Source organism: Sinocyclocheilus grahami, unplaced genomic scaffold, assembly GCF_001515645.1.
Source record: "Sinocyclocheilus grahami isolate Dianchi unplaced genomic scaffold, SAMN03320097.WGS_v1.1 scaffold50.1, whole genome shotgun sequence".
NCBI classification, from domain to species: Eukaryota; Metazoa; Chordata; class Actinopteri; order Cypriniformes; family Cyprinidae; genus Sinocyclocheilus; species Sinocyclocheilus grahami.
This window is the reverse complement of record NW_015505229.1, coordinates 1,249,979-1,262,406: the sequence shown is the minus strand read 5'-3', so window position 1 is coordinate 1,262,406 and position 12,428 is coordinate 1,249,979. Positions and strand designations below refer to the sequence as shown.

Genomic DNA, 12,428 nt, shown 5'->3' with positions numbered 1-12,428 from the left:
TGCTTGCAATTTAATGTTTAATCTTAAAGACAAGTTACAGCTCATTATGTGAATTTTATTGTAACTATCAAATAGTTTTTAGTCAGTAGTACCACACTGTCACGGGTTGCTACTGAGAGGAGCACGGCGCGAGGAACGAGGAGACCAGGAGTACAAAACAGAGGAGTTTAAATCTTTTTTTCAGGGAATCACACGTAGCACAAGGAGTTGACAAACAATTCCAGACAAAGAAACTCAGAACAGGCTAGAAATAAATAGGGCAGATAACGAGGGGCAGACAGGTGATGGGGATAACTAATGACACACACCTGGAACAAATCAAACTACATTGGGACAGGAACAGGAAGGACCAAATAAGGAAAACAGGAACTCAACGGGAACCTAGACATGACAGATCGCCCCCCTCCCAGACGGCGCGTCCCGCACCGTAACAGTACCATCAGGGAGGGGGGGCGGGCACACTGGAGGCTGGTGCAGGACTGGAATAGGGCGGAAGACAAGGAGAGCCTCCAGGGCGGATCAGGGAGCCATGGTGGATCAGGGGACTCAGGAGGCCATGGCGGAGCAGACAGTTCAGGGAGCCATGGCGAATTAGGGGACTCAGGAGGCCATGGCGGAGCAGACAGTTCAGGGAGCCATGGCGAATTAGGGGACTCAGGAGGCCATGGCGGAGCAGACAGTTCAGGGAGCCATAGCGGAGCAGGGGACTCAGGAGGCCATGGCGGAGCATACAGTTCAGGGAGCCATGGCAGAGCTGGGGACTCAGGAGGCCATGGCGGAGCATCCGTGGCCTTAGCTGGCTCGGCCACGGGTATATGCCCCCCCCCCCCCAAAAATGTTTTGGGGAAATTTAGGAATCCTGGGGGGGGTCTTAACGGGGAAATTGGAGCCCTCACTGGGCTTAACGGAGAAACTGGAGCCCTCCCTGGGCTTAACGGGGTAACTGGAGACCTCCCTGGGCTTAACGGAGAAACTAGAGCCCTCCCTGGGCTTAACGGGGAAACAGGAGCCCTCCGTGGGCTATACTCGGGATCAGGAGCCCTCCGTGGGCTTAACTCGGGATCAGGAGCCCTCCGTGGGCTTAACTCGGGATCAGGAGCCCTTCCTGGGCTTAACTCGGGATCAGGAGCCCTTCCTGGGCTGAACTGGGGATCAGGAGCCCTTCCTGGGCTGAACTGGGGATCAGGAGCCCTTCCTGGGCTGAACTGGGGATCAGGAGCGGGCACTGGAGCGAGCTGTGGGGCTGGAGCCGACACTGGAGCGAGCTCTGGGGCTGGAGCCCTTCCTGGGCTTAACGGGGAAACTGGAGCCTTCCCTGGGCTTAACGGGGAAACTGAAGCCCTGGGCTTAATGGGGAAACTGGAGCCCTCCCTGGGCTTAACTCGGGATCAGGAGCCCTTCCTGGGCTGAACTGGGGATCAGGAGCCCTTCCTGGGCTGAACTGGGGATCAGGAGCCCTCCGTGGGCTTAACTCGGGAACAGGAGCCCTTCCTGGGCTGAAATGGGGATCAGAAGCCCTTCCTGGGCTGAACTGGGGAAAAAAAATGTTTAATGAATAATCTGAATATGCAAAAAGATAATAAAATAATTTAATTCAATAACTTTTTTTAATTCATTAAAAAAATAGGTTTAAATAATGTACTTACTAGAAGCAGCAGAATAACCACTTCTGGGTGAATCTACAAAATCAAAAGAAAGTTATTCATAAAAATTAAGTATTTTTTTAACAAAACTAGTAGTTATCATTCATTTCAGTTTTTGTCCTACCTGCACGTCTCTTCCTCCATTTATATATGATGACTCCAGTCCCAAACACCAACACCAGAGCCAAAACTATCAGCACTGAGAGAATCGCTGTTTTTAATGGTTCACTGAAATCAAATTCTAAAAAAAGTTCACAAAATGAATGACATTTTTAATGTCTTCACATCTAGTTACCAACATCAGAGCCAAAACTGTCAGAACTGAATTAATCACTGATTTAAATGGTTCCCTGTGATCAAACTCTGAACATCAACCACAGACTGAGAGAGTGACTTTAAATGTTTTTGTTTAAGAGCTCATTACCCAAAGTGACGTCCAGTTTGTTGTCCGGACTGAGGTGTGTGACAGAGCAGGTGTATTTGTGTTTGTCTGCAGCACTGATCTCCAGACTCTTCCTCATCTGGTACGTCCCGTCAGCATTGGGCAGCAGATCTCCTCCAGTGATCTCATGATCAGCTACAGGCTGCCCATCTCTGAACAGGGTCAGGTTGATGTGACGAGGGTAAAATCCTGTTGCCAAACAACTCAAACGAATCCCTCCATCTGAGTTTGCTTTCTGGGTGAGCTTGATATTGGGTGTTACTGTAACAAAAAAAAAGTAATTTCAAAGAACTTTTCACATCTATAAATGCATGGGTGTGACACCAGGGCAGCCAAAAAACAGGCAGGTAAACAGAGGGTAGTGACTCAATAGTACTAGGTTTTATATTAAATTAAAAAGGTAAAATAAAAGGGTGGGGAACAGGGAACCAAGAAGGACAAAAAACATGAAACATAAACAAAAACAAACCAAAACCAAGAGCATGGGCAGAAACAGGACCACAGAACAAAAGCTGAAAAAGTACAAGAGAAAACAAAGATGGGCTGATTAATTGAAAAACAAACAAACAAAAAAAACTACAAGCTGACTACGAAAGGCACAGGAAACAGGAAACACCACAACATAAAGGTCCAGAGACAACAAACAAGGGGTTATTTAACAATGTGTCACATTTAAGTTTATTTATGAGCCTGAAGGTAGTTTTTAAACATCTGGAATGTCAGATTCATAATACAAATGTACACGTGTCCTTGAGACTTACTCCTTCTATTCACTTGACCTCCTCTCTTTTTGAGGTAATTCCTGAGAGTTGTTATGCAAACTGGGTAAAAGAACTTTGCAAATTCCTGCTTAAATTCTTCCAGGTGGGGTTTGAGCACTTTTTGTGTAATATTTACAGTCACATTTACAGTGTAAGTAAATATGTTGTTAAAGTAACACAGCTCATCTGTGGTGCAGCCTCCGGCGGCATCTTTGATAATCATCTTTCCAGGCTTGTCAAGTTCCAGCAGCTCACAGACAACCAGTGCCTGATAAACATTAAGACCTGTGAGGAAAATAAGGCAGAGATTTTCAAGGATTGGCCCCTTCATCAAAAAAAAAAAAAAACATTTGTACAGTAAATTAAATTAAAAAGTAAATTTTCAATTTAATAAAAAATATCTTTGTAATAAAAATAAATAATTTTCTTATAGCCGATCTGTGAATTATTATTTTCAAAGACATTTCAAATATATATATATATATATATAAAGTTGAAAGCAACGACAAAGAGTGAGAACCTGAAACACAAATAGATTTTTTCTTTTTATTATGAACAAATACTTTATACCTATTTCTACCATACGAGACAGTAGCCTACACCTAGGTTACAATAAATCTTTTAAACTGTATCCAGTATTTATTTTTGATTTAAACCCTAAGTCTTGAAATCTTGGCAATTTAGGGTTAGGGTTAGCATGAAATAGCATAGGGTTAGCACTTTAATTTAGCATGAAAGTGATATGAGTGACGCGGTATTGAGGTCAGAGAGGACATGATATGTGACAATCTTCATTAATCTTGAATTTAATTAATTGAACAGGATTAGGTTTTAAAATTCGAACATGTAAAAACAAACTACTTACCATATGATGCAGATGGAAGTGAAAGTACAAGTAAAAAGACGAGGACAGGAGATCCTCTCCATTTGCACTGCATGCTTTTAGTCTTAAAATGTGTTCCAAAAATGTACCTGCACATTTTTAAACGGGTGTCTATCAACATATTAAAGGCTAGGGCGGTGTCTCTCTCACACTGTCTTGTTTCGTTTTGGTTGATGCAATATGACACTGCAAGAAAAAGACAAGACCCGCAAATCCGTGGCCACAGAACAGCAGAATATGAACGCAATGCGCAAAGTCTCTCGTTAAGCGTTTTCCTCCTGTTGAAAAACATTAACACTTAACATGGCGTAATGTATTAAGATACATTAAGTTTAATTGAAAGATCAAATTCGATATATAGTTATTATTTAATGTACTACAAGGCAAACAGATGGCTATGAACACAATGCACAAACTTGAATGCGTCTATGTTCGCTCGAATCATTCATGATCCAGCCTCATCTACAGGAGAGAGATGGATACAGAAGGGGGATTCAGAGAGAATGCGTTGTATATAGAAGACTGAGAGAGAGGGAGAAAAAGGAGGGGTGAGGCATGTCTGAAATCAACTGACAGACTGAGAGTGTTTTCTAACAGAATCTTTGCAAATCGCCTTTCCTAATAATGTGCTAATTAGCAAGTTTCACGATGAATGCGGCTAAAGTAAACAGTCTCTCTGAGAGCAGCTCGGAAGAGAGGGGCGGGGGCAGCAGAGCTCATTAACATTTAAAGGAAAATGCTACAAAAACGGCTTGATCTGAAAAGAGCTGTTTTTGACAGGGTAAAAAAAGTGTTTTTTACACTACCATTGAGACATTTTAACCAAACTATGTTACAGACTTTTCATTAAGACCCCAAAGAATCATATCAACTTGTGGAAAATGGGCATCCTATGACACCTTTAATGACATAAAAGATTTGTAAATATTTTACTTTTTTAACTAAAAATACTTAAAGGAAAGGACATGTGGCGTCCCATACTCAGAATTTGGTGGGAGACAGGTTCTGTTTATGTCACTGAATATGGGTTCCTGTAGTACATTTTATTTTACGCATTAAAGGTACAATACTATGTTCTTACAACATCCTGTAAGAGTGAATGAATTACACATCTCACAATGTGTTGCAAATGACACAATCGAACAGGCATAAAACTTAAAAGTATTGAGTAAACTACATTACTGATAAGGATAAAATAAGTGACTGTAAAATATACCATCTATAAATGGGAGGATATCAGATCCTGGGTTGTATTCACTTATAGGGAAAATAACTTCTTAAATGAAGAATTATTATGAAAAACAATCTGTGAAATAACATCATAGTGTTTGGCAATACTGTACAACAATGTCATGCCAATAAACCTCAACTGAAATTTTAAAAAGTGCAATTGGACTCTTTGTATCATTTTAGAACAAAATCAATGCTCTAGTTTCTACTAATTTAACACACCAAAAATGTAAATTACTTACTGTAAACCGGTCCTTAAAATACCGTGCTGATATCCGAAACAACAACTTCATCAGGATCATCAGGATGCTTGTTCCATACTCTCTTCAGATGCTGAAAAATAAATTAATAATTTAGTTTTATTTTAATATTCTATTAACTAACTTATACTTCATTTTCTCTATCAAGTGTAAAAGCAAAGAACTCACTATAAGTAGCAGAATAATCACCTTTAGCTGAAGCTATAGCGAAAAAAGTTAAAAAAAAAAGGCCAATTAAATATTGTGTCATAAATTACAATATCTGTATGTATCTTAAGCATCACATTTAGATTGGACAACTCAAACTCAAACGAGACTCAAACGTGACCCTCCAGAATCTGAGTCTGCTTTCTGGATGAGAGTTTGCTTTTCACTTGGGAAGGAAGGGAGAGAAAAATGAATAAGGTAATATACCAATCTGAATAAAACATGTGTATGATTGTTGCATATAATTGTAGTATCATGCTGTATGATCCATTGCAACCTGGCTATTTATTTATTTAAATTCAAGAAAATACCAGAAACACATGAGGGTGTACCTTTCCTGTTCACTTGAGTCCCTCTATTTTTAAGGTAATTCTTCATTATTTTTATACAGGCTGGGTAACATCTCAAGATTCTAAGTAATTAGAAGAACTCTGATATGTGAATTGTCCATTAAAAAAAATTCATCAACAGCAGAACCTCTGAAAGCAGTCTTGGTGATCATTTGTCAATGTTTCTCATTGTCACCCTGTTCACAATGAGTCATCACCTGAAAAAACTGCATGATCTGTTAGAAAATAAAGAAAGAAAAATAAAGAAAAAGATTTATCAACACATCTGACCTCAGATGCTAACTATTTTTATTATTTTACTTAATATGATTTTATATTCTATTCATGCAATATCTCACTCAAAGCCAGTCATAATTTAACCAACTGAACTTATTTTATTTGTGGTTGACAGATCTTAGACATTTTTATCTTTTTTAAATATGAGCAACCACATAATCACTTATGGTCAAAGTCAAAAGTCAAAGTCTGCTTTATTTAGTGGCGGCTCGTCCCAGTAGCTCCTCACTGCAGAACAAAGATCCAGGGGGGCGGGGTTGGATCCACATCTAGGGTTTAGGGGTGTAGATGGGTGGGTTTAGGGATCAGGGAGTGGAGACGGGTAGGTTTAGGTATATGTAAGGTGGGAGGAGTTGGATCTGGATCCAACCTTGCCCCCTGGATCTTGTGTTCTGCAGTGAGGACCATCTCGCTCGTCGGGGGAGGCAAAATTTTGAGATGAAAATGGGAGGAGGACGATTTAATGTTAATAAAATTCACAATTAATTTCAGTTCATGTCTCAGAATGTGCATTTTTTGTTTGTAATTTCACAGCTGTAATACCATAACATGTTAATGAAGTTGGAAAGTGCCGCTTTTCTATCGTGAATGTGCCGAATCTGCTGATGTAATTACAACCGCTAATGATAGAGAAGGGGAGGGGGAGGGGGAGGCCAGGGGAGAGCTTTGCTGAGTCTCAATGTGCCTACTTATACTACGCCCTTAAAGTATGTACTCTTTTGGTGAAGAAAAAGTACATACTTTTGAGTGTGTAGTAGAGGGTAGGCCTGGGCGATAAAACGGTATCGATATTTATCGACGGTACACCTTCTTCGATAACGATATAAAAAATGTTCGATATAGCGAACGATATAGGCACGTGCTCTGAGTGACGCAGACAGCACTCACAAACACGAACACATTTGAATGAATTGAGTGCTGTGCCTGCCCGTGATGAGGAGATTGACTTGACGGACAAATATGACTGCTGCACTCGCGTCTCACACAAGAGATGTATAGAAAGCCATGCAAAGTTACAACAGTTTAAACTTTTAGAAAACACATCGCGAATTTGTGGAGGTTTATTCCTTTTCACTGCGTCTCATATGTTTTTAAATGCAATCTGAGTGAATGGTGCTTAATCTTTGGATTTTCTTTGGATCATTATTTTGCCAAACGTGTCCTCAATACCTATTTAATCTGCATATAAAACATTAGAAATTAGATATTTGTTTAATTTGTATTGTGTGTTTGACTGTTAAAACAATATTTGTTGTCTGTTTCAATAAATTGGGTTAATTTAAAAATACAGTGGTTAAATAAATAAAAAAATCTATTGCTCTTTGTTTTAAAAAAGGTTATAAAAAATGTCAATAATTATCGATACCGAACGATATGAAACATTATATCGCTGATACATTTTTTAGCTATATCGCCCAGCCCTAGTAGAGTGGTGCTTCTTAATTCTTCGTTGCGTTCCAAACGGGATATATCGCCCTCTGAAGGGCACTTCGGAGTGAAAACAATCATGGCCGCCATATTGAAGGGTCGTTCCAAACCGAAGTGCTCAAAACTGGCCACTTCAAAGGGCCCTTCGGAATGAAGGATTTCGAAGGGTACAACTGATGGACACTTTGGGGTCCCATGATCCTTTGTGCAGATTCTTTGCATGGTGACGGCGCCTCCGTGTGGGCACGTGATGATGACGCAGAAGGGCACTTCAAGAAACAGTTGTTTGGTCCCCTACACCCTTCAACCCTTCGAAGCTCTCACTCCGGAGGTAGCGTCCTGTTTACGGATCATTGATGCGTCAAGCGTGTATCCAACCTATATTTATGACAATAAAAAAATTGTCTAATGTTATTCCTTTGAAAAGTTTCTATAGGTTCCCAAAGAAATATATTTCAAACCTTTCTAAAAGTGTGGAATCTTTTGCACAAGCCAGGGCTGACATGAGTTTATCAGCTTCTATTCCGATGGTGGCGGTCTTAAACATTTGCCATCCAAAGTCCCACTCGTCAGCTCCACCTGAGGCAATAGCACTACAGTACACTGTAGACCTTAAGTTGGGGTGAATTCTGGAAAAAGAGATCTGAATTAGATTTATGTAATAATGTGGATGGATTTTTTTTCCTGCCGTACAACATTGGGTTGCTTGACTAGAAGACCAAAATACTGAGTGCTATAATGCATGGGTAAACTCACGGGTTGTGGTTTGATTGGTCCATCCACTGTCTGTACCAGCCTGTACTGAGATTTTGACACCCATCTACACCAGTGCTTCAAACTTTTTTTTCTTCGTTTTTTATATTACAATAATAATACAATATTACAATAGTAAAATGTATGACATTGAATGATAATATACATAGGCATTACGGTATAAAAACCCCAACGATGAAATGAATAATAATTGTAGTGAGTGGCATGTGAAACATACTGTTTAGGTCTTACCCAGTGAAATATAGTATATGAATTGTGTACTCATGTAAGTTAATGCAAAACTAAAATCTCTTCAAAAAACAAAATCTTCCTCATCTGGTACGTCCCGTCACTATTAGGCAAAATTATAGTATTCAACTTTAATGTCATCCAGCAAACATGACACTAAATGCAGGGAATGGTGTCTCTCCTTGAATGTAAGTAAGTAAGCAAGAAACCACAAAGAGTGAGAAACTGAGAGAAACAGTATTTTAAAAAAAGAAAGAACAAAACTAAAACAATATTAACATTTCATATATAAATAAGCATGTGTACAAATTAATATACACAAAACCTGTACTGTACCTGATTTAAAGGCTAATCCTATGAAAGCCCACCCATCAAAACAAATGTTGGTAATGACAGCACACTCAGAAAAAAAGAAGTAAAAGTCATGTTGTTATCAAGCAATAAAAAAACATGTTCTCTACAGCCACATTTAGTCGATGTGTCCAATAACAAGTTTTGTAACAAGTCAAACAAGTTTAAGTTTACACTGTTCTATTCAGATGCTACTGTGTCAATACTAATTAATGGCTAATGTTTGTACTTTCCTCATTTTGAGTTGCTTACAAATACTCATTTATAATCTCAATTAATCTTTGGTTTCAAGTCCAAAGTATTTTTGAGTAGTGAAAGAAAGAAATGCTGCTGTGTGCACATACAAATACTTTTGTAATGTTAACTGTTAACATTTAAGAACAAAAACAATTCTACATAAAATTTAAGGCATAAAAAAATATTAATGATGACTGCACAAAACTTTGAACATTTGTATTAATCTACAGTAAAATAAAAAAAGGAAAACAAAAAGTAGCTTCATAGAATTGACATAAACTTCAAGATGCTGGGTTCATGTTTTCTTCAGATGCTGGAAAATAATTGATTCATTGATTTAGAAGAAAATAAAACTAAGATTCAATCACTGTATTTTTCCAGAATCGTAAACAAAAGGCATTAGCAAAAGTGAATGTACTCACTAGAAGCAGCAGAATAATCACTCTTTAAGGAAGCTATAACATGAAAGAAAATAAAAAATAGAATTATTAATGGCAATTAAAGATTGTATTATAAATAAAAGTATCACTGGATGATTTACCATTCACTTCAGTTCTTGTACTACCTGCTCGTCTCCTTCTGCATTTACATATGATGATTCCAGACACCAACACCAGTGTCCCAAACACCAACACCAGAGCCAAAACTATCAGCACTGAAGTAATCACTGATTTAAATGGTTCACCAGGGTCAAATTCTGAAACAAACGAGTTTAAAAGGTCAAAAACAGATTAGAAACTCAGGGATAATGGGATATTTTATCATTTTAAATCCTTACCCAACTCAATGTCCAGTTTGTTGTCCAGACTGAGGTGTGTGGCAGAGCAGGTGTATTTGTGTTTGTCTGCAGCACTGATCTCCAGACTCTTCCTCATCTGGTACGTCCCGTCAGCATTGGGCAGCAGATCTCCTCCAGTGATCTCATGATCAGATACAGGCTGCCCATCTCTGAACAGGGTCAGGTTGATGTGACGAGGGTAAAATCCTGTTGCCAAACAACTCACACGAAACCCTCCATCTGAGTTTGCTTTCTGGATTAATTTAAGTCTGGGTTTTACTATACAGGAAAGGGGCAGAAAGCAGGAGATAAATGCAGTAAATCAGTTCATTTTACACCTTTCAAAAGCAGACAAAGCATATTAGTCTTTGCTCTGTTAAACCCATTTTATGACTTAATAATATTAGGGCTGTCAATTCAAACCCTTATGTATTTTTTCCCCAATTATATTATATGACAAGCTCATTCATACATACCTTTTCTGTTAACTTGTTTTTTTCTCTTCTTGAGGTAATTTTTCAGAGTTTTTATGCAAGCTGGGTAATACAAATTCTCATGACGCCACATGGACAGTTGCAGATGTGGTTTGAGCTCTTGCTGTGTGAAATAAGAACCTCCTTGGTAAGTAAACTTGCCATCAAGATAACATAGTTCATCTGTGGCGAAGCCCTTGGAAGCACTCCTGCTTATCATTTGTCCTGGCTTGTCATTGTTCAGCAGTTCACACAGAACCATCTTTTGATGAACCTGAAGACCTGAATGGACATAACTTATAAGGTGACTCAACTAAGGAGGTCTGTAATACCTGAAAAACGTTATATAGTATACTCATTTATCTCAACGACAGTTGCTTGGTTAGCACTCTGTGATCCAGCTACTGTGTTCCAACTAAATATTTCACCATTACTGATATACATGTATTACTTGAGTGAAAATTACCAATACAGGTATATTACCAAAAAAAAAGTGAGGTTACCAGCCCACTCAGAAGACAGGAGATGACAGGCCTGTGTTCATCACATAAGCGTTTGTGTTTGTTTATTTCAAAGGATATTTCAGATCCTCTTTACTTACTGTCTGTAAGGTTACCCCCGTCCAGTACAATCCATCTCTCCTCAAAATCATCATGTATATATTTACTTATGATGCTGATATGTTGTGGGTCAATCACGTTATCTTCATCTGTAGTATTTCCTTTTGGAACATATGTCCATGTCTCTGAATTAAAGTGTCCTACTACAACATCATCCAACATAAACGTGTAACTATATTCAGGAAATAATGTTTTTCCTTTAATGTATGTTGAATGCAAAGACAGAGAATGTGAACCTGTGGGGAAAAATGAAAATCAGCGCACTACACTTAGCGATTCAAATACTGATTTAATTTTAAAATATGATAGAGAGGAAGTAAGGAAAAAAGTACACGTATGTTAATGTGGAAAGTAGCCTAAAGTAAACAATATGGTTCACACGACTTATTCATCAACTGTGAATTACGGCCGAGTATAGGTTTGATTTTGATATTGGTGGGGACATAACAGCAGGCAACATATATGCTGGACTTTTGACCACAGTGTCATGTCATATAAAGTCTTTATTTATAGATATGGTAGTCAACATACTCATAATTCATAAAGAGAGCTTTTTTATGTTAGTATAAAATAGTACAATAATTAGGGCCTATACAATTTTGATTATGCAAAACCAACAACATAACAGCAGCACTGGGTGTCTTAATCAAGCTGTACATCATTTTATTTTAATATAAAATAAAAATATTTAATACAAATAAATTGGACCAATAATGATTTTGACAACAACAAAAAAACTCACCTGGGACCCTGACTGTGTTGCTATAACAAACACCTTCCTTCACGCGCATCTGATTGACAGATAAACCGCAGGCTCTTATTTCAGTTTTGTTTTTTATTTTGTGGATATTTCAGATGACAGTTTGCTTTTTACATTCAGTTTAAAATAAAGTTAAAAAAGGGTCAACTTTATCATTCAACTGAGCTGTGCACATATGTTTTAAACACTGCGGATAACTTATGTTCTGCCAATGTATTAAATGTACGTTCTAGCGTATTTACTTTAACTTCTCAGGTAATATCAATGGTATGACCTATTTTAGATGCGTCCAGAATTAGCCTACAACAACATTGGTTACATATAGGCTATGTATAGCCTATTTAATTGTTTGATCAAAATTATTGCTTGGGACAGTTTAGTATGTCGCTGGATATTGGTAGGGACATGTCCCTATAGCGTCCCTACTAAATTCTACGCTCTTGACTAAGGCACATTACAAAGCTGAGAAACTAACCTTTAGCTCACCCTTATTTGAAATCTTACCCTTAGAAGTAACTGCTGGAACTGACAGCACAAGCAGGATCAGAGTTATAGCCATATCTTGATACTTTTGGGTGCTCGAAACCTTAAGCGAAACTACAGTATCTGGCTCGACTGGTTGTTTATTTAGACCTGCAAAAAAGAGCTCCTCCCTTTTCGGAACTCACATTGAAATTAATTCTATATATATGTATGTGTGTGTGTGTGTGTGTGTGTGTGTGTGTGT

The 12,428-nt window shown here is 38.4% G+C and overlaps 2 protein-coding genes across 3 annotated transcripts in view; both read right to left on the bottom strand.

Annotated features, from left to right (window-relative positions):
* Positions 1 to 1,508: 1,508 nt before the first annotated feature.
* The window catches only part of LOC107583138 (major histocompatibility complex class I-related gene protein-like), an 18,074-nt gene continuing 7,154 nt past the window's right edge, over positions 1,509 to 12,428 (bottom strand). Inside the window, exons 5-7 of the mRNA XM_016269252.1 lie at positions 1,768 to 1,884; positions 1,647 to 1,679; positions 1,509 to 1,531 (exon numbers count right to left, since the gene is read on the bottom strand). Of these exons, the coding sequence (XP_016124738.1) occupies positions 1,509 to 1,531; positions 1,647 to 1,679; positions 1,768 to 1,884 (173 nt within the window). The remainder of the gene's footprint in view (positions 1,532 to 1,646; positions 1,680 to 1,767; positions 1,885 to 12,428) is intronic.
* LOC107583120 (BOLA class I histocompatibility antigen, alpha chain BL3-6-like) lies at positions 9,274 to 12,322 on the bottom strand. Of its 2 annotated transcripts, none has more exons than XM_016269230.1 (7): positions 12,206 to 12,322; positions 10,923 to 11,177; positions 10,325 to 10,603; positions 9,849 to 10,127; positions 9,636 to 9,767; positions 9,493 to 9,525; positions 9,274 to 9,383 (listed from the first exon to the last, which is right to left on the bottom strand). In XM_016269230.1, the coding sequence occupies exons 1-7, from the start codon at positions 12,258 to 12,260 to the stop codon at positions 9,352 to 9,354; spliced, it is 1,065 nt and encodes a 354-aa protein (XP_016124716.1). In that variant the 5' UTR covers positions 12,261 to 12,322; the 3' UTR covers positions 9,274 to 9,351. The 2 variants fall into 2 exon arrangements, with proteins under 2 accessions (XP_016124716.1, XP_016124717.1); XM_016269231.1 differs by having other exon boundaries at positions 10,923 to 11,042.